The sequence below is a fragment of the Trematomus bernacchii genome, unplaced genomic scaffold (genome assembly GCF_902827165.1).
Source record: "Trematomus bernacchii unplaced genomic scaffold, fTreBer1.1, whole genome shotgun sequence".
In the NCBI taxonomy this organism is placed as follows: Eukaryota; Metazoa; Chordata; class Actinopteri; order Perciformes; family Nototheniidae; genus Trematomus; species Trematomus bernacchii.
In genome coordinates this window covers 4185613-4207584 of record NW_022987641.1, presented here as the reverse complement: position 1 = coordinate 4207584, position 21972 = coordinate 4185613, and the positions used below count along the sequence as shown (strand labels likewise).

The 21972-nt window shown below is 39.8% G+C and overlaps 1 protein-coding gene across 4 annotated transcripts; it reads left to right on the top strand.

The window, feature by feature from the left end:
• Positions 1 to 658: 658 nt before the first annotated feature.
• pacsin2 (protein kinase C and casein kinase substrate in neurons 2) lies at positions 659 to 21598 on the top strand. 4 transcript variants are annotated; one of them, XM_034133387.1, is made up of 12 exons: positions 659 to 796; positions 9429 to 9520; positions 9757 to 9913; positions 10101 to 10336; positions 11930 to 12085; positions 12473 to 12648; positions 12738 to 12858; positions 13810 to 13857; positions 14895 to 15025; positions 17425 to 17595; positions 18702 to 18883; positions 19802 to 21598. In XM_034133387.1, the coding sequence occupies exons 2-12, from the start codon at positions 9464 to 9466 to the stop codon at positions 19912 to 19914; spliced, it is 1548 nt and encodes a 515-aa protein (XP_033989278.1). In that variant the 5' UTR covers positions 659 to 796; positions 9429 to 9463; the 3' UTR covers positions 19915 to 21598. The 4 variants fall into 4 exon arrangements, with proteins under 4 accessions (XP_033989278.1, XP_033989279.1, XP_033989280.1 ...); XM_034133388.1 differs by lacking the exon at positions 13810 to 13857; XM_034133389.1 differs by lacking the exon at positions 17425 to 17595.
• Positions 21599 to 21972: the final 374 nt, after the last annotated feature.

The following is a 21972-nucleotide window of genomic DNA, read 5'->3' as shown; positions in this document are numbered from 1 at the left end:
ACTTAAACAGGCAACTACTCTAGGTCCCCAAGGGGATCAGAAAAACAGGGTGCCTTCCTTTTATGGAGTTTAAGAGAAATCAAACTAATCCTAATTTTACTGCCAATCCCTCAAAGCCTCGCTAATGTCCCTTGGCGGGCCCCAGGCTTCATAGTGGAAACCACTGCCATTGGGTGCTGGTTGCTACCATGGTTGCTACAGAGTAACCAGAAAACCCTTTTAAAGGGATGTGACGTCCGGCCGCCGCACCTCTCCGTAGTTTGGATAAAGTTTACCAGTCATATTGCAAGGTCGGAAACTGGATGATTTCAAAGTAAAAATGTTCCCACTTAATTTATTAATCTCATGGATTAAGTTTCATTTCATAGTCAGGCAACATATGTTGTATTTTTCATTTTGTCTTTAAGTATACTTCCAGATATTTGTAAACCTAACTGAAATTACTTATATGGCCCCTTTCATACAAACATGTGAAACAAAGGTAGAATAATTCACCTGAAATGTAAAAAGGTAGATAACGTATTAATACATTTTAAACTCAAACAGAGTTTTAAGATTTTACGCAAGTAAAGTGTATGCATGTATTTTACTTTCTACACCAGACGTGGTTTTATTTTGAAAATACTGACCGGATGTTATGTGTCGTACTTTGGCTAACTGACGATTGTGTCAGTCAGACGATCGATGGTGCCGCTGCTGAGCAGAAAAACGGACGAAAAGATTTGTAAATTGGCATCACCAAGCGAAGTAACTCTTCAATTAAACTCTTACGTCAGGAGGAATAACCCTGTGCGAGGTAAGTCAAAACTAAGAATTACAAAACTTTGTACCATTTAACTTTTTACTGAAGGGTCTGTGGCTAATTCGCTAACATTGGAGCTAACGTTAAGGGGCTAACGTCAAAAGTTTTAACGTTACTTCCCGATGGGAGGCGGATGGTAATGTGGTAATACAAAATGTAAATGATTTCCTTTAGTGAAAGCTACAATAGCAAAGAAGGATATCAGGTTTGTAACAAGTTATAGGTTCCCCTAGCTCACCATTAACTATGTATTACACGGTTTCGGCAACATGGATATATCAGGGTTTCGAAAGTCCATAGACTTAAATTAAGCCAGCACCGTTAGGCTGGAGTTCAAAATGTCACTGTAATTTACTTTAGTTATTAACCTGGTTACTAAATGTAGTTTCCTCAGGGAGTTTTACCCCAGCTGTTTGGTTTTCTCAGGGCTAGACTATTGTTGCATTGCCTGGAGTGATAAAGGGCGGGGCAGGTTTCGCAAGTAAAGATAATCATGTCCTATCATCCTGCATGTGTGCCTACAGCATTACATCATTTTCAATGGAGAGAGATTGTTCAATTCCTGCAGGCTGCCTGTTCCTCTGATCGGTGCTCACTGTTTGAAAATGCGCAGTGCCAGCCAGCTGCCAAGTCCTGTGCTGGCTCATTATATACTGCACATTTAACCAGTGGTGGAAGAAGTACTCTGATTTCCACTTAGGTAAAAGTAGCAATAACAATATGTAAAAGTACTTAGTTTTGAGTAAAAGTCCTGCATTCGAAATCTTACTTGTGTGCAAAAGTGTCAGCATCTTAATATACTCAAAGTATTTCAGAATCGCATAAATATTGAGTGGATTAATATTATGATTATTGATGTGTTTTTATCACAGCTGCTAAAGGTGGAGATCATTTGAATAACTTTATATACTGCTGCTGTATATCTTAACCTACACAGTTATGTCAAAGTTTGATCTATATTTATATCATAATATAATCAATTAAATAATTGATGTATGTTCTGAATTTAGCTAATAAAATCTAAATCTAAAGAAATAACTAGGAACAAAAAAAAATCCAATAAATAAAGTGGAGTAAAATTTACAATATTTGCTTCTTAAATGTAGTGGATTAGAAGTATAAAGTAGCATAAACTGAGATAACTCGGGTAAAGTACAAGTACCTACAAATTGTAAAATGTTTGTATACATGTACCAAAGTTGCACACACTGAAACACATTTGTTATATCAATCAGGACGTTTGTGAATGTACATGTATGGTCTTTTCTTAGAGCATGACAAACACATACTCATGATATGTTGGTGAATCAGAGGACGTTATCAGTCATCTCAGTCATGCAGAGTATTTACTTAGACATGCCTGGTGACAGCAAGAGGGTTGGTACCTATGTGGCTTTGTTTGTTGGTAGTGTTTTCAGGGTAAAGCAGTAGTGAAATCGACTTGTTCCTTATATCTGAAGGGGGCCCTGTGAACTGGTTGTTCTGTCACAGATCTGAGCTAAACTTAGAATGGGTATTCCAATATAGGCTGAAGGCGCTGCTCTCCATTTAGAGGGATCTTTTGGGTGTATTCTGCAAGAGCAAACATTTAGCAGTTAAAGGGATGTGACACATTGTAGCAGAATTAAATCATGTTATTCTTGTAGTCTGTCAGTATAAGTTAACATCAACTATTCCCATCAAAGTAGTAGAGTGTACATTTGTAAGCAAAACTGGAAAATAATAAAAGACTTAATGAGCTGGTTTTCTTATTCTTCAATGAATATACATACAATGTCTTTAGTTAGACAACATAAGCAGTATATGAAAGTTAGAAATGAGCTTTTTGGAAGTTGTAATGGGATTTTCTTCCCCCGTTTTCTTTTGCATTTCTAGGCAAAATATATTAATAGATCTATCATAAGAATTTGAGTCTAAACTAGAATTCAAAAGACAGAAAAATAGTAAGTAGAGTCACTTTTAATGCAAAAAGTACAGATATTTGCTGGTACCAGCTTCCTGAATGTGAGTATTTTATGATATCATCCAATAACTTTTCACTCTGATTGTTCGAAGGGATGAAATCACCTTGGACTTTAGGAAATGATAGTGCTCATTTATTGATATTGATAATAAAATATATATCTTAGTTACATTCCTTATTCACAGGTTTTTCAGCTCATTGTGAATGCAGTAAAGCAGCTCCAGAACCTTTTAAATCAGATGTTTGATCTTAAATCTTCTGTGATATGTTATCTTTGTTAAAAAATGGTGTGAACACATAGAGTATGGAATACAGTATACCAGGTCACAGGGTTAGCTAGCAGATGACTTTTGTTCGTGGCCCTTTCCTGAAAGGTCTGTCACTTTAAACGCATCACATGACACTCAGTGTGCCGGACAGTGGCTTCCACAGGAAAATGTGCCCCGTTCGGTGACGTCAGGATCTCCCCTTCCCTGTCATGTAATACTGAATTTCCCTCCATTATGTTGCTCTCTATGGTGCTGGCGTGTCCAGTGGAAAATGCTTGAAAGTGTGGAACAAACGCCATTGTTTTTCCCTTCCCATGGAGCAAGTGGGACTGGTCAGTTCTGTTGAGGCTACAGCTGACCTGCTGCTAATGGACCAACGGTTTAACTGTCTGCCTCTGTCAGTGATATCTATTAAGGCTGGATTGGTGAGAGTGACTTATCAGGAGGCTTCTCCACATTAGAAAGGCCATGTCTCTCAGAGATCAGCAGGCCCTTGCAGCTGTTGAGCTCGCATGAGGAAGGAGGGCAGAGTTGAAAGAAAATCAAGGTCATGACCTGCGTTTGCCATGGAAACGTTTGACCTTCAAGCTTATGTGCAACAAGAGAGAAATAAGCAAAGGAATGATTGTATTTATTTCTCTCATAGCCCAGTCGGGATTTAGCCGTGTCTTGCTGTGAAACTTTAATATTGAAGGGATAGATCGGCTCAGCTGCACTCCCTGCCTGGGAGATATTGGGGCCGTTTTGTGCAACAAAGGAAGGAAATGGCAACAAGGGAAAAATAACTACTGCTTAGATAAGCAGTTTTCATGTGATTAAGACATGAAGCCCTCTGCACTTGGAGTGTTTTTAAGCTTGTTGTTATGCAATCACACCCTCTAGCATTTGTCATGATTATTTAAGTTAGTTGAGAGTTGCTGTGTCTTCTTGTTTTCGTTCATTCTGAAGTAATGGTCAGTAGAGCTACCACCAACAATTGTTTTAATCATGGATAACTGTAAGTATTGCTTTCTAGATTCTTTGTTAGTTCTATAAAATGTCAGAAAATGGTGGAATATGCCCGTTTATAAAGCAGATCAATGTTTGAAATAGGTCCTAGTTTCTGAAAACGAAGTGTCTTTCCTGAAAAATTGAACTAATGAAAGCAATGACTTAGTCAGTTCCTCTTGTTTTTAAAACCGTGGAGATGTAAGTCAGACATTCTCATTCACACACTCTGTAGCAGTGTTGTTTCTCTTGCTTGCGTTGACAATCGTGTGGACAAGGCTGCCTGGAAGGTCTCAATATTTAGCAGGAAACATTTGACACAGGATAACTCCACTTACTGTGCACACATTTCCCCTCTGCAGCCGTCTCTGATTAGTAGACAGAACCAAATGTAGAGATTGTGTGACATTAAGCTGCTGATGTCCTTGCTATTTCTGTTGATACGAGTTTATTCTCAAGTGACCTGCCCTAACCATCACCACAGTTTAAAACACACAACCTTGCACATCTTTACTGCACACAGGGATTCATGAAGTGCAGTAAGAAAATGTTGTTGGTTTCACCCACTAACACACACTCGTAGCTCCAGGGCAGGTATGCATGTGCCTGTCATTTCGTGCATGAGCTCATCTCTCCTCTCTGTGTGTCCGTTTGTTTCCTGCGCCTCAGCCCTATTTATGACACTGTTTCAGTGTGACGAACCCCAGAGCACTCTGAGAAACATAAACACGGGGCGGATGAATAGACAGTCTGCTGGTGGTTTCTGGGAAAGAATATGCTCTTGTTCACAAGGTCCTATTTTGAACCACCATCTTTCAAATATTTTGAACATTTGTCTTTCGTATTTCTCATTTATCTCCAATAGAGTGCCCGGAGAATGAGTCCTAAAACCCAGAAATGAGGTAGAATTCGTGCACTTCAGGTTCCCTCGTCTCAAAGTCTATTGTTTTTTTGAATGGGTGATTCTTGAAATAATGTCCGCGGTTGTTCACGTTTTGTTCTATGACATAAAATATGCCAATACAGTACACCATACCCAACATAAAAGTCACCAGACTTGGAAACTCATCTACTCACTTATCACCTTACAGCCTCTTTGTGTTTATACTCTTCTAAGTAAATATCGTGAACGCTTATATGTATCAATTTAACACCCTAAGGGAAAGGTTTTTGTGAAAGGGGTTGACACTTTAAATCAAATCACAAGTTTGAAGCTCAGAGGTGAGGTTAAAGTCCTGTGACCTTGGTGAAGTTTGCCTATAACAAATGACGTTTATTTGAAAATATCCTCTTGCTGAACAAAATATAGAAAACAAACATTAATGTGAACTTGTATTTGTCACAAAGTTTATCTTCTGGAATAATCTAAAGATCCCTTTGGCCGGGGATCCAGAGTAATGCTAACTTCTGTGTGATGCTAACACTGTATTTTCCACCCCCCACATTGGTTATAAAGGTCATTGGCATCCCGTGTCTGTTTGCAACAGCACTGCACAGTAAGATTTCATGTGCTTTTAATAACACACACGTTCATCTCTTGCTTTTGCTGTCTCACTGTCTCCCTCTCCTCCCCCATTAGCCTGCTGCTTGTCACATGCAGCTGTCGCTCTGAATCACCTTTTCTCAAATGGAAAAAAACGACCAATATTAGTTATTCTGACTCTAAAACACCAAAGCCAGCTTCAGCTTTGGAAATGTGGATACAAACTGTTGTAGTGACAGTGTGGGAACTTGCTTAACATGCCAAAGTTCAGTTTAGGAATGAGGAATGCATCGTTCACTTCTATCTTAGGGCTTGTTGTCAGCAACCAAATTCCAGCTTTCTGAGTGCATTTACTTATCAGACTTCAGTGCGTATCATTGTTGTGTTTAATTATGTAATCGCTAAGCTTGTAATCTAAGCCCCTCTGTTTCTGCAACCTTGATGAAGCCATGCATCTGTTGCTTAAAATCTAAATCACAGACCCAATGATTAATGGTCATTTCTCCATCTTACGTCTACAAGTTTCCCTCATGCACACGTGTGTTCTGGTTACGTGCATAGCAGCTCATAGTGATGGATTTTCCAGTGTTCCCCTGTAGAGGGACAGATTAAGTGGACTTTAGACCTGGCCTTAGTCAACAGCGTTATTTGCAGTTGTAGGTCAAGCTGCGTTCAATTGTTTAACTCCTTCCAAATGTCCTACAGAGCCAAGGGTGTGCAGACGCTTGTTCCTGTTTGCTGTTGATTAAATCAGGCCTCGGAAATTACTTTTGTCGCAAAGGAATTCCAAATTCATTGTTGTGGCTTAAGATATTTTGGAGGTTATTTGTCCTTGAATTTTAATCGTAAGTTTTGCTAGTAAACCCACAACGTTACAAAACTTTAGCTTGATCCAAGGACTACAAAATGTATACCTGTTGGGTGATACGTGACAGGATCATTTTATGGGACAAGACAAGAGAACATGTATTTTCATGATATAGTTTAGAGGCTTAACGTCTACATTTCCTTTATCCACTACATGATCAATTCTCCAAATGTTTGTGTGTTAATATCCCCAAACTATTCTTACATTATTAAGACAAAGGTAAAGAGTCAAAAGTAACTTGATATTTCATTCTGTCGACCTTACATTCTGTGTGCACTGCAGAGGAAGATCTGTACTCAGGTTGTCTCTTGTTTAAATCTAGTATGCTGCTGTGATCATGCTCAGTGGAAATGTGTGCTCAGCAGCGTTTGATGTCAGGAGACTTGTTGCCATGTTTAGACTGGATATTTGTGGCTCGGTCCATGTGTCCCTTGTGTGTCTAATGCTGCAACGGAGATTGAGGAATGAAGAATATGGACAGCTGCTGGGGAAACTCAGCAGGGACATGAAGACACGCCTGGGCTGGAAACGGTGTGATTTTCATGCTGATAATTAGGCTTGAATTTATCCACACACACCTCTTGCAAATTTACATTGCAATGGATCTCTAACAGTCAACATGGTACATTAATATTGATTTGAATGGAGTAAGGGTTTGAAGCAAAAGATGTGTGTGTGTGTGTGTGTGTGTGTGTGTGTGTGTGTGTGTGTGTGTGTGTGTGTGTGTGTGTGTGTGTGTGTGTGTGTGTGTGTGTGTGTGTGTGTGTGTGTGTGTGTGTGTGTGTGTGTGTGTGTGTGTGTGTGTGTGTGTGTGTGTGTGTGTGTGTGTGTGTGTGTGTGTGTGTGTGTGTGTGTGTGTGTGTGTGTGTGTGTGTGTGTGTGTGTGTGTGTGTGTGTGTGTGTGTGTGTGTGTGTGTGTGTGTGTGTGTGTGTGTGTGTGTGTGTGTGTGTGTGTGTGTGTGTGGTGTGTGTGTGTGTGTGTGTGTGTGTGTGTGTGTGTGTGTGTGTGTGTGTGTGTGTGTGTGTGTGTGCTCACTTGTTTATTAATTGACTTAATGTTTCAGCTCTAAATATGTAACAAGAGAGGCTTAATAGAATTAGTTATGACTGATTGCAATACATATGATGATACTCTGATTTGATAATATATAAGGCTTGAATGGCTGGTCTTCAAGATAAATGTTATTAACTAATTTACGTTCAATTGCTTTGTCATCACCTCATGCTACTGAATCAAACATAGTGTGATATTGAAGTATTTGGCACATACAGGGTGCTCTACAAACCCAATTGTGTCTGTCGAGGCTTTTATTCATGAAGAAGGTCATTCAAATGAAACATGTGGTTTTCTCTAGAAGTGAAAGACAACATCTGTTTACATGCCTGTAGCTGTGTGTGTGTGCGTGTGTACTGTACGTGTGTGTGTGTGTATTTTTATCTGAATGAACTAATTGTAAACTACAAACGCAGTTAAAGAGCGGATTGTTCCTCAGCTAGCAGTGACCACAATACTCTCCTCTGTCCATGTCCTGTCCTTCAGGGCACGGGCCACTGACCATTGGCCAATGACACACACACACACACACACACTGAACGAGCCGTCAAATTCTCGCTGAAAGAGGCCCTGTGTGTTCACACTCTGCACTAAAATGCATTTAGTTTGATCACAAGTAGACAACTCAAGACGGGTATTTTTGTAGATAGTATCAATTATTGATGAGTGTGTCTCAGTCTTACAGGGAGTGAGTCATGGAGAAATGGGCTCTAGGGCTGTAACCAATTATTATTTTTACCATTATTTAATTTATCAATCATTCTTTAAGCAATAAATCAATTATTTAGTTGGATCATCACCATTGAGTTCAAATGTGTCTCCCATGGTTGCAGTGCAATGGCTGGTGTCCCCTGCAGGTCACAGCTGTACAGAAACACAATCTGAATATATATAGTTACCCGATAGCAGATCAGAAGGGAGCGAGTCAGCCTGCAGAGAGAGGAGACTCTTCAGGCTGATGGAGACAGCAGGAGAGGAAGAGGATGGAGGGGATGAATAAAGGGAGACTGTTGAGAGTGAAATGATGGCGGTGAGGAGAGAAGAGGGGGAGAGGAGAGAAACAGAGGACTGTCTGTGGTCCCCGTCTGAAGGAAACGGAAGCTGCCCGCTGTGACAGTTTATTTTACTCTCTCAGAATTACACACACACACACACACACACACACACACACACACACACACACACACACACACACACACACACACACACACACACACACCATCCATGTGCTGCTAGGGGTTCAATGTGTTGTGTGTTTGTGGGGTTATAGAAGTGGATGAAAACACCCACCTGCTGCCTTGATTATCAAACCAGATCACACACTTTCACTCCCCTCATACTTCCATTTCTATTCGTATCACTCCTCAGAACTACTTGCTTTCTCTCTCATTATTATTCTTCCTTATTCTCAGTGTCTTAGGTATGTTGTTGTGACAGAATGATGAATGTGGATGTTCTCCTTTGGCTGTTGGTTTCATAGAGATAGACAGACTGATTAAAAGATATGTTTTCTTTCCTGTTTAGTGAATATATTTAGTAACTCAGCGGTCTCTAAGTTTGGCTCATTCTATACTGAATTTGAAAGCTTATCTGGAAGTGTGTATTATGAATCTACATGCATATTTTTTATAATGTATCTATATCGATCAATAGTTTTCCCTTTCATTTTCTCATTGTATGGAGTGGAATCTTTAGCAAATAATTAAAAAAATGTAAAATAAATGTGTATGGTTTAATCAAGCTCCAGCAAAGAGTTAATATCTCTTCTTCATAACATACTAGATATAATATATGACTAGTCAATTTAATATAGTTAAATATTTTTCTCTTTTTGAACAAAGACGTATTGATTGATTGATTGATTGATTGTGATATTACAATTTTTTTAAGCTTGCATACTTAATGACATTTCTATTTGTAGTTTTAGGCATTTATAACAACTGAGCTAAGAGGGAATTTTAATCCATTCATTAAAGGATATTTGATGTTTTATTTTGTCCAGGCCCTACACTCCGAGTGTGACTTGGAGCAGCAGCCATGTCGGGCTCCTACGATGACTCCATGATCGATGTCTCCAGTGACAGCTTCTGGGAGGTGAGACGCTTCACTTTCTTGACACTACCTGCCCTTCAATCCTTGCGTATTGAGATGACAATAACATCTGATTACATTTGAATATTAGTGAATATACCAAGTTAACCACAACGCAACATAAAACCCTCCCGTTTAAATATTTCATAATTAATCATCTCCACTCAGAGAGCATATTCTAGGTTAAAGGCTAACACTTTCTAGCTCCTTTTAACCATGTTTTTGTTGCTGTTTGTCAGGTTGGTAACTACAAGCGCTCAGTGAAACGGGTAGACGATGGCAGCCGGCTCTGTAATGATCTGATGACCTGCATTCATGAGCGAGCACGTATTGAGAAGTCCTACGCACAGCAGCTCTCAGAATGGGGAAAGCGCTGGCGCCAACTCATAGACAAAGGTAGGAATATTTATATTCAACTCAAGCTTTACATGAAATTGTGTGAAGCTGTTAAATCACAGCGTCAAATAATATAGCAATTCAATAAATGAAAAAGGTCCCTGTGATTGTGTGCTTTCTTTGAGACAATAATATGAAATAATAATAATAATGCCTTGACACTGATGGTGAGTAACTCTTCCCTCAGGCCCTCAGTATGGTACGCTGGAGCGGGCGTGGTCTGCTCTGTGCACGGAGGCGGAGAAGGTGAGCGAGCTCCACATGGATGTGAAGTCAGCGCTGATGGGAGAAGACTACGAGAAGCTGAAGAACTGGCAGAGAGACTCGTACCACAAACAGATGATCGGCGGCTTCAAAGAGACTAAAGAGGCGGACGACGGCTTCCGCAAGGCTCAGAAACCCTGGGGGAAGAAACTCAAAGAGGTGTGGGTCTCAAACGGGATAATGAACTAGTTTCATTTGTATTATAGGGGCATATTTAATTACGAGTAACTATCAGAATGCACTGATATCATTGAACACTTACTGTGACTCTATCAAAAAGACAATAATGTATGAGTAAAACTATTTAAACAGTAGTATTTGACTAAGTAAAGACAAAACATCCCAGTATTTTAGTCCATTAAAATAGGATGAGGTTGACTAAATAAGAACATATCTAAAAAAGAACATTTTAAAACAAGATTAAATACAGAAAAAATGCTGACAAAATTACACATAATTATGTGTCTTAAACTATAAACAGCTTTACAGAAACCACAGGTTAGCCATTTTCCAAGTCACTGATTATAGCCATGACTATGAATGTAACCCTCCAGTTCACATGACTACATATCCCTGACTCACTATTGTTTCCCTCCTTGACTACCTGCTAACTAAACAACAAGCGGTACATCATTTGCAACCCTCTTCATATTGAATAAGAAAGCTATTACCAAACACTGTGTGCCAAGGTGGCCGCCGGTAACTATATCCTGTAGTCCTTTGACTGTCAGTAGAAGGGAAGGAAACACAGAGGGAGGCTGGCAACCCCGAGTTCAAATCAGGTCACTGTATTTCCTACTAATGCTTTCATTTTAGCAGCCCGTTTACCCGGCAGCACATTACTTTCTGTCCCCACACAGGCATATAAGAATATCCACAGCCAAGTATTTGTATTTTCAAAAAGCCATTTTGCAACCTCCAGACTCCTTGCCCCCATTTCCTGTGTGTGTGATGTCACTTCGGGTGGTGACATCCTGGCCTTGTCATTGAGCAGCGACGGGACAATACAGTTTTGTAGCCCGAGTGATTTATTGATTGAAAAGACAGACAGTGACAGCGGGTAGGGGGCAGAGAGGAAATGAGGCTAATTAATTGGTCTAGAAAAATTATACGCTGACATGGGTGACGTGTGCATTATGTCAATAATAGACACATGCATGAATACAGTGCGATTCCAAGGCCCTCGTGGGTTTCAGTTTATTGCCAAACAGCTTCCTGTAATATTAAATTAGAGAGGAGGACAGGCTGATGTCTCTACTAATGTCCTTGTGTTCTTCACATGGCCTTCAGCCAGAGTTATTCTAGTCACACCACAGGGCCCTCTTCAAATAACACCACAATATCTGAGTGCGCTTCCTCAATTGTTATCTGTTGGAATTTAAATATAAACAAAGTGATATAGGAGTGGTTCCTTTCCTAAATCACTCGTCAAACTTGTCTGGCATCAGTGTTTCACTTTTTCTGGTTATAAAGTTAATTCATTCAGACATCATTTTCATTTCAAATGGAGAGAAAATCAAATGAAATGTCCTAGAAGACAAAATGGCAATAGCAGTAACATTCAGCACATTTTGAGAAAAGACAGCTATGTTTAGGCCCATTTCCAACACCTTAACCCAAAGGTCTATATCTCGTTATCCCTCAGTCACACCACAGACACCAATCTTTCTACACTTCTACAGTTGTTGGTTCCAAGTTACTTTAAAAGACTGGCACTATTAACTGCATTTCTTTGTTTATTGTTGACTCCAGATGGAAACGATGAAGAAGTCATACCACTCTGCCTGTAAAGAAGAGAAGCTGGCAGCCAGCAGGGAGACAAACAGCAAACTGGAGAGCAACAACAACCCCGAATCCCAAAAGAAGCTCCAGGAAAAGGTGGAGAAGTGTCAGCAGGAGGTGGAGAAGGTAGGGCTTCCTTTGGAAAGACATGGACGTTGTATTTTTCTAGAAAAGCTTCTCAAGATATTCCTTTTCCCCTCGCTATCTCAATTTCAGACCTCTAGTCAGGCCTGTACCAAGAAACCTCTTAGTGAGCCTGCCTTATATTATTCTATAGAAGCAAGAAACTAAACCCCTTTGTTTTTGGTAGCTGTAACGTTTATTTATTTTTAAATGGTATTTTTCACAACCATTTTTAGGTGAATAATATTTGAAACCTGTGTCTTTTGTACTCGCATCTATAACATATCATAGAACAATAGTAACAAAAAAAGCCAAATTATGATCAAGGTCGAGAAGAATTCATGTGTTTTTAATATGTTTTAATGTCACTTGATTCCTCTTTTCTCCCAGACTAAAGAACGTTATGAGAAATCCCTGGAAGAACTGGACAAGCTGACCCCTCAGTACATGGAGAACATGGAGCAGGTGTTTGAGCAGTGGCAGCAGTTTGAAGACAAACGGATTCGCTTCTTCGGGGAGCAGCTGCTGGAGGTTAAACAGCACCTCGATCTCTCAACCAATCACAGGTCAGAGGTCACATGCCAGCCTCATGGGCAGACAGGGAAGTGAGAGATTTGCTATCACCTATTCATAATGTACAATAATGCCTCCTCAGATTCCAGACAATCTACCAGACGCTGGAAGACACGGTGACTGCTACTGACGTTGAAGAGGACCTGAAATGGTTCCGGTCCAATCACGGCCCCGGCATGCCAATGAACTGGCCCCAGTTTGAGGTACTACAGCTCTGACTTATTGTAAAAATGCGTAATGTTTGATATGGGATTAGTGGAGAAGAAACATCAATAACGCTTCTCCATTTGTTCCCAAAAAGTGTTCATGTCGCAGATACACACATAATCACATTAGGATCTTTTTTTATTTTTGACTTGAAGACAAAGTAATAATCCTTATATTTTGTTTAGGGAGGTTATAATGACTAATTATAGTCCTTGCATTGCTTGAAATGCTAGCATCTCTTAAAAATAACGAGTGCTCTCCCAGGCCCAACTGCAAAATACTAAAAATGTATGAAAAAACGTCAAGGGAAACATTGCAATATCTGTGTAACATATAGCCCAAGCTGGACTCAATGTGCTGTGTCATTTTTGTCATTGATGTATGCTGTTTGGCAGCAGGGGGTTAAAGTAAATCTCTACTCAGCCGTCAGAGCAGCAATGAGGAATGAAGTTTCTGTCATCTTCCCAACAGGAGGTGAAATAAGAAAAAGAGGCCGCAAAGGGAAAGTAAAGCTCTGTGCGCTTGCATTGCTACAATTGACAGCTCTTTAAATGCTCTTGCAGGCATAGCTGTTACAATGGGGCGACTTATTGGAAGGCTTTTTAAGAAAGAAAGACACATTTTCTCTGACAAGACACACACACAATCAAAAAGAACGAGACATAATCTGTAAATGAAGTCTACCAGGGTATATATATTCAATACAACTTCACTAAGTAATGTCAAATCAATGTCAACAACAATACAACATGTTTGTATCTTGATTGCTTTACAAGATACTGGCTCTTGGTCATGTTATTTGTTATAGAAATAATACCTAAAATACTTTCCTGGTGTAAGTGTACTAACTAACAGTGCTACATATGACACTCCACACATTAAGGACTAGGCTGTGTTGTCCTCATTAACCCTTTCCACACCTGCTTCCCTTTCCCCATGTCTGACAGAATCTTGATTGGTCCCATCCTCGCTCCTTTAAGAGAAGGTCCATTGTAGTGAGTTCTGCATGGGAGGGCTGCTGTTCTTCACAGCAGCCATGGGGGGGGATCCTTTTTTTCCAATAACACTCTCACTCCTTACTGCCTCTTTTTGAGTGTTTGACGTGGTTGTGTGTGTCTATCTTTTACTCATAGAATATTTTGCTTTATTTCAAAGATGCAGACACCACAGCTCTGTCCTTTCCAAATATATGTTGATATATCCACATTTGTTCCCTTTACTTGAAAACTACAGGATCTTTACAAACCTTTTTCCTGGATATGAGAATTTCTAGAATTACTCAAAACCTGATTAAACACAGCTGAGACTGTCTCTTCTAACCTTTGAACTCTGACCCCTTTGTGACCAGTCCTCTCATAATTCATTCCACGTGAACCCTGCAGTATGTCACATAATGCCATCATGACTCAGCAATCACTCAGAGGTCATGAACCAGACAGGAAGACTTCTGATCTCTAAACGTTTGAAAGGACTGGTTAATCAGAGGGGTTAGACAAAGACTTTGGAAATCTCAAAGGTCACACTTTCTAATGCTAAGTCATTTAGTCAAAGGGACTGACTCAGAGTTATTTGAGAGTGAGACATTTACTACCAGCAAAAAAATGATATCATGTTGCTAAGTTTAGATACGGTTAATTTCTCCTGGAAGTAAAAGTCCACTCGTGTGGGGAAAAAACAAATGTATTCAAACACATTTTCTTTTCTACCGTGTTGCTGTGATGGTCTCTCTTTAATCCACTCTTCCTGGTGGAGGGGAGACTCCTTGGTGCTGTGTTTCTTTTTGCAGGTGATGGATACTGCTCGTGTTCTCTTAGCAGGCCAACACTGTACTGTAAAAACACTTGTGCTGGTACAATTTCAATACCAGGGTCAGTGTCACGGCCTGAGAAGTATTTCACACATTTTTGGTTGAAGTGCGTGTCTGGTGCTGTGACTCCCTCTACTAGCTGTGAAGGCATGTTTTGAAGATATTTTATAGTAGTGGATACTCAATGCTAATATGTGTGTGTGTGTGTGTGTGTGTGTCTCCCAGGACTGGTCCATAGATCTAAACCGGACCCTCAGCAGACGGGAAAAGAAGAAGCCATCAGAGGGCGTCACACTGACCGGCATCAGTCAAACTGGATCTGACCAGCCGGTTCAGCCTGCTAAAACCAGCAGCAGGTATATACCTCATCACTCAGCGACTCACTCTTTCTGTCTCTTACACACAAAATCTTTCCATAATACTCTCTCACACACACACACACACACACACACACACACACACACACACACACACACACACACACACACACACACTTACGTACCCTGTCCTTCTCAATCAAACTCCCCACATCAGAGATAATGCCGTAAACCACACGTTTTACTCTTTAGGAATGCTTGTAAAGCGTTGCATAAGGGGAGCTCCGGGAGTGACGTCTAGTTCCCATGGCAACAGTAAACATTTTGTCACAGTTTGTTGGGAAAGAAATCCTCCCTGCGGGATTGGAGCCGGCTGGTGAATAGTTGAAAGCCAGCCAAAAAGTAATGTGGAAATATATCCCTCACACACACACACAGACTTTCGTAGCATGGATCCTGGTACTGGGAAGTTCAAAGACGTTTTTATAAGCAAGTAATTTACAGACTTGATTGAGATTCAAGCAACAAAAGCTCTATTGACATGAAATTCAAGCCACTTCATGTTTGATTGGCAGTCTCTAATAGCCTGACGTAATGTTTTAAAGCCAGATAAGATAAGAGTTGAGGTGTCCCTGAAGAGAAATGTGTGTTTGGTGTTGTGGCAACAGCATCCAGGACATAACAGTGGTTCATGGAAACAACAACAAACATCCGATTAAGATAAAGAAATACTTCTCATGCACCCAACCTTTACGTTTAGATTTTTTAGTGACATTTGATTACCCTGTCATGAGTTCTGGTAACACTCTCCTTTATATACAGACCTCAGTCAGTCGGGTGTATATGCAGGAATCAGGAGGGTAGTGTCTAGGTCAACAAAGGGAATGTCAGGCACGGGAAGCATTTGACCTCTGAACTTGGGAATGTTGACTGCCTCTCCCCCATGAAGCCTTTACAGCTCATTGTTTTCCTGTAATTTCCTACATCTTTGGGGCGGGACTTGTTTATGTACAGGATCTGGATCGCTTATAGAGCACTTGAGGTGAAAAAACTATTTCTACATGAAGGTTGGTGACTTATCTTAGTCCTTTTTTATCAGCATCAGAACGCCAGCTCTCACCCGTACAACATATTTGCACTTTTTGATCTTTCCCCCATCTGTTTATGACACCCCTAGATTATGAAAGTAATACAGCTCTTCGAATACATTGGTTGGTAGTTTTAAAGCCAGCTTTGTTTGTTGACTGAAACCATCCCATGTTACATTGTGCCAGTGTCCCAGCAGAGCGGTGTTTGTGTAATAACTCCTCAGGCTCAGAGAGCAAGGCATGACTATGCAAACAAAGGCGTTCACTTTTCTCCGCTTCACACTCTGAAGGGCCAACTGATAGTTACTGCTGCTCATGCTCCAATGGTTCAGTAAACAGGGAGGAGAAACCCTGTGTTTCCTCTGAATCCGGTGGAGGGTGCACGGTTTTGTTCCACAATGCGGAGAGTGTCAATAGTAGGAAGTAAACAACTGACTTTCTCAGAAAGATTTAGCATTTACTCTAAGCTAGAGATTACAATTAAGTGGTTTATGTATCACTCAGAAAGTGTCTTGTTTATGTTTTTATAGCTTTGTGTTAATTATGATGACCATTGTGTGTGGGTTTTTAGCTCAAAGACAAAAACAAGTCATATTGTCGTAATGGTGTCTTTTCTATCTGTTTAGTCTAAAACAGCTCCTTGTTGATGCTACTCAGGCTTATTATAAGATAGATATACAACAATTACTGGGTCATCCATCTCAAAGTTATATTTAAGATAAGAACTTTGTCTCACTTTTTTGTGTGGACCTCAGAAGCTCCGCTAAAGTCAAGCCAAAATGTTCTTAATGCTGCGGTATAGGTCATAAAGTACGCCCTCTACATGTCAGTTGAATAGCATATCCAACACTACAATCTTAAAATTCACAGCAAATATATTTTTCCGAAGGGTTCTTCTTTTATAGTTGTTCTCGTCACGCCAATGTATGTTCGTTTTTTATACTTCCTTATTTAATTGTGGATTTAATTGGTCACTGATCAGTGTTGCCAGTCGTAGCATGTTAGCCAACATCTCCACTGAAGGCAACGTTAGCGAGTGCTGTCCTGCGCGTGTGTTCATCGTCTGTGTCATCAGACACGGAAATAACATTTCTAAATCAAAAATAAGCCAGTTTCAATTTGCTCATATATGTATTTAAAGAGAAATTGTGATTAGTTGTTGTCTTTCTACCATAAAAAAACCTAGTGCTAACAAAGCAGTTGGAAGTGATGCTTATTACAGCAGGGAGTAACTTCATTAGCTGAGTATGCTAACATTTTAGCGTACATTTTAGCGTGTCCACAGGTCATGTATGTCTTCATGTGTGTGCATGTCAGCATTAGATCTCTAAATGTGTCCCATGTTGTCAGCCTGACTGTACCCAGTAGCACAGCACCAGTGGGTTCAAACCCCTTTGATGAAGATGACGGAGAGGAGGAGAAGGAGGAGGAGGAGGAGGATGAGGATGAGGAGGAGATGGCCGTGGAGCAGCAGCAGACCATAGTCAACCACAACAGTGTGAACAAAGAGGAAATAAAAACGTTGGTGAACAGAAGAAAAAAAACAAAAAACATCGCCCACCCACTACCTCCCCGCCTTTTTCTTACTACTTTATGTCATGGATCGCCGTTAGTGCCGCGTGTCTTTCAAAACATTTCTTTGTCTCGGTTACTTCGATCCCTTCTTTCTTTACACCCCTCTCTCCTCCATCAGGTGGCCAGTTGTTGTGCTGCTCTGCATGGTCGCTGGCATTTGCACACAACGCCAATGTGTGTCTGTCCTTCTCTCCTAACAGCGCCATGTCTTGCAGAACATTATATGTCATGAACAGGGGGGGGGCGGGGGGGGGGCGCATGTATCAGCTGTGGGAAATGTCTTACAGTCAGATCTGAATATAGACACTTGTACGCATGTCTTTTATAGCACTTCTCTCACAATTGAAAGAGAGAAAAGTAATTGTAAGTTTATGAAGCAAGAATTTGGTTACAAATATGTAAATTCAAACTTTGAGCTGACCTTCATACTGCATTTTTGTTGCAGTAAATCAACAAAAATGCAGGTAAGCAAGTTTATATATGTATTAAAAGACACAAGCAGGTCTGACTGTAAATCTTTATGCGTGTGCTGGTGTTATTGTTTTCTGAACGTATAACTCTTTCTGTCAGAGCAAAGTTCTCTCTTGTGTTCAGGTGGCTCCCTCTGTTGGCCGTTCAGGTTCAAATCCAATCACCCCTTCACAACAATGATTTGTCTCGCTTGGTCTTATGTTGCTGCATTTGTCATGTGTCTGTTGTTTCGTTGCCTTCCCTCAGCATTGTGTGCACTCTCACTTGAAGCTCTTGATCTTAAAGTGTCATCCAAAAAACGTTTGAATCATTTACGTTGCAACCAATCGCTTGCTTTGTAGCATTGATGTCACAAGTAAGCATGTTCACACTTATTTAGGAGGAAGATATTTTCAGGATGAATCACAAAGCTGTCGCCTGATTTTGAAATGAGCTTTCTGTGTGTTTAACTTGGTGTTATTTTTCTTGCTTTTCTTTCTTTTGTTACTGCTTATGCCTGGCATGTTGGGTTTCCCCGTTGATGGCCCTGAGATTAACAAAAAATGGCATCTTCTAAGTGTCTCTTTTCCCTGTCCATCCAGCGCGAGCAGTATGGAGAAGACTCAGGACTGGTCAGATGAAGACACAGGTGGTAACCCTTTCTCTGCCAACGGTGACGGCAATCCGTTTGAAGACGAGCCGGCTTCTCCTGTCGTCTCTGTCCTCGTCAAAGCTCTCTACGACTATGAAGGACAGGAGCAGGACGAGCTGACCTTCAAAGCAGGTACATTCAGTGAATAGTGTGAGGAACTTTCAGACTGCAAAACCTTTCGCAATTCTGTCTGTTACCTCCAAAAACAAGTCATTTACTCATCAATTCTCTAAGTCATATCTATTTCTTTTTGTTATCCTGTGTCTCTAGCTTAAGAACATTTTAATAAGAAGGTTTTGCCAGGAATATATTTCCTAAAAATAAATATATAGTTCTTAAATAAAATGAATCTGCGAAACAGGTGAGAAAAATGTGCCTGGAAAAAAGGGTTGTCATTTTGATGCATTAATTTACATCAGGGGTGTCCAAACTACGGCCCGGGGGCCAAATGCGGCCCTCAGCAAATTCAAAAAGTATAATGTAAACATATATTACACAGTAGTATTCATGTGTTAATAAGACCACTTTTCAAATAAATTCAGTCAATTAAAGTTGGAAACATTTTCTAACGAAAAAAGCCCACTGACTTATTTACCTAACAATCTTGAAATACACCCTTCTTATTTCTCCTTATTATAATCAATCTGAGGCTTCTGTTTTAAGGGATGAGCTGCCAACACTCACAAGCATCATTTACCTACATTTGATTGATTTTGCTAACTTATAACTGAACTTATGAGGCTATATACCTCTAGTGAGTGGCCCAGCCCTTCGTATATGTTTCTGTATGTGGCCCTCGTGAAAAAAGTTTGGACCCCCCCTTGTTTACATGATTTTGGCTACAAGAGGGCAGAAGTTTAACACTACCTCATATTCGGAATAGGACAATTATTCTTGCTAAGCAAACGTTTTCACGGCTGAAAGAAAATAAGCAAATATAGAATCTCCCAAGTCAAACACATGGGTGAAACCAATTTAGATCAGACTTCACATCTTGAATCCATCGTTTCTGGAATATAAATATGTATCCCTTCTTCCTGCTGCCTCCAGGGGACGAGTTCACCAAAATCGGCGAAGAAGATGATCAGGGTTGGTGCAGAGGTCGGCTCAAGGAAGGAAAAACAGGCCTCTATCCTGCTAACTATGTGGAAGACATCCAGTAATGATTTATGACAAATCAATAAATGTGAATAAAAAGTAAGTGGTGTGTTGCGAGATGAGTGCGGCTGGGAACGAGGAGGCTCTGCATTATTCGGACCCTTTTCTAAGTGTTGGCGAAGACTGGACCGGTGTTGGAGAAGGAAGGTGGAGAAGTTGCAGATTATGAAAGGACCATTTGAAAAGTTATTGCTCGCCACAGATTGACAGTTAAAAGATGGAAATGTACCACAAGTTTCCAGATGATTTCAAGCTAAGAAGACCGCAGAGAAAAAATGCAAAGACATTACTTAGAATCCCATTTATGCTGTTACAAAAATAATAGCCTTTCAAGTATATATTAGAAGAGATTAAATGTATGTGTGGATTTATATATTGTTTAAACGAAACACTGGGAGGACACATCGTCTTGCAATGTTACATGCAGCCTTAATATGGAAGCCACTGAGGATTCATTGAGGAAGATTACCCTTTTTATAACCATGAAGATCTATTTAGGTTTAAAACCATGTTTGCCTTTTAGAATCCAGTCCGTTAATGTTAAGATTTTCTTTTTATGGACAAAGAAGGCCCTTGTGTTGAGATTATTATGTGAGATTTAACCTGATTTTAAATGAGTGCTTACCTGTCCTGCCATTCCTTTCAGGGTTGTCTTTCCACTCAGTTCATCAACTGTTCTGGTTATTTTATAAGGAATTATACAAATCAGTGGAGCGTTATCCTGATATTCTTTATTTAGTTCACAATGGGTCGGTTCCTCTAGGCACTGCAATTGAATGTATATTCACTGATTGTATTTCCTCACTTATTTTCGCTGATTACTTGTTTTTCCCAGCACTGACCCCCCCTGAACAAACTGTCCTCAAACCTTTCACACAAGTCTCTCTCTACCTTCTGTTGATTGGAGATTGCAATACTATATGGGTTATTTTACGCAACACTGAAGGTTTTTCACAAACGTTTATCTCTCCTGAATCTCTATGTTTTCATTGTCTCACTTCTTGTATAACGTCAAGACATGGGAGAATATTTGAGTGTTTTTTTGAAAATACATCACAATTGATATAGCAATAAAACCACAGCCAAGTGTGGCATTGCATACATGCATGTAAATAGCCTGGATGAAAGATATTAGAACAAATTAAGCAGCAATATCAGATGATTTGTAGTTAGGAATAGATGATTGTTAATTTATGATGCCACAAGTGCTTTTGTTATACTCTTGTTAGAATGCTGTGACTGAGAATCAGTTTGTATAGTAATTGATCGCTTGGATCTGTTATTTTGATATATTTGTAAATATTATTATCCCATAACAGATGGCCATACTCATTGAATTAATCAACGAATATGTGAATACTTGTTAATCTTTCCTTTGGATCTATGATATGAATGGACCTGATTTCTGTAGGCTTGCATTTCTGCAAAAATGAACTGCAGGTTTTTCTTTTGAGCAAGCTTCAAATAAATGAAATGCCCAGTGCATCCATGAAATCATTAAACAAAAAGCTATTTGATGTCTCTACCTGCTACATGAGAGGAAAATTAATTTGGTTGTGTTTGATAATAGTGAGAGAGGAGACCATGTTTTCAGGGCATGCTGTCAAAAAGGCAGCAACAGCTGTTCTTGCACAGTAAGGTTTGTAAATGTTGTCCCACAACATAATAAATGGATTTATTGGATAAGCATTTTGCCTTTGTCTTAAGTACTGATATTTCTTCTTTTTAAATTATACTTTTGATTCCAAAATGTGTAATGTATCTAAAAAAAGAGCCTTATCTTTTTGTTTGTGTGTGTCATGATTCCTAAAAAGTTTTGATTTCCCAGCGTCAATAGTTTCGGTGCACAGCTCTCTTGGTTGCAAAATGTCAAATCATGCAAATCTGCAGTTGTTTAACATTGCATGTATGTGTTCCACACTCAACATGCTAAAATGTAACTTAATGTAATTTAATACACCAAATTCAATGTACTATTTCCATTTAACAAATATTGTGACATGTTTGTAGTCGTTATCTTGTTGATAAATCAGCATTCAAACTCAGTAAGGATCTTCTGATCA

Bases quoted from the DNA above. Each gene is read 5' to 3' on its own strand.
- pacsin2 (XM_034133387.1), top strand. From the start codon at position 9,464: ATGTCGGGCTCCTACGATGACTCCATGATCGATGTCTCCAGTGACAGC. The intron at 9,521-9,756 runs GTGAGACGCTTC...GCTGTTTGTCAG, and splicing joins CCAGTGACAGCTTCTGGGAG to GTTGGTAACTACAAGCGCTC. The intron at 17,596-18,701 runs GTTGGTGAACAG...CTGTCCATCCAG, and splicing joins AACAAAGAGGAAATAAAAAC to CGCGAGCAGTATGGAGAAGA.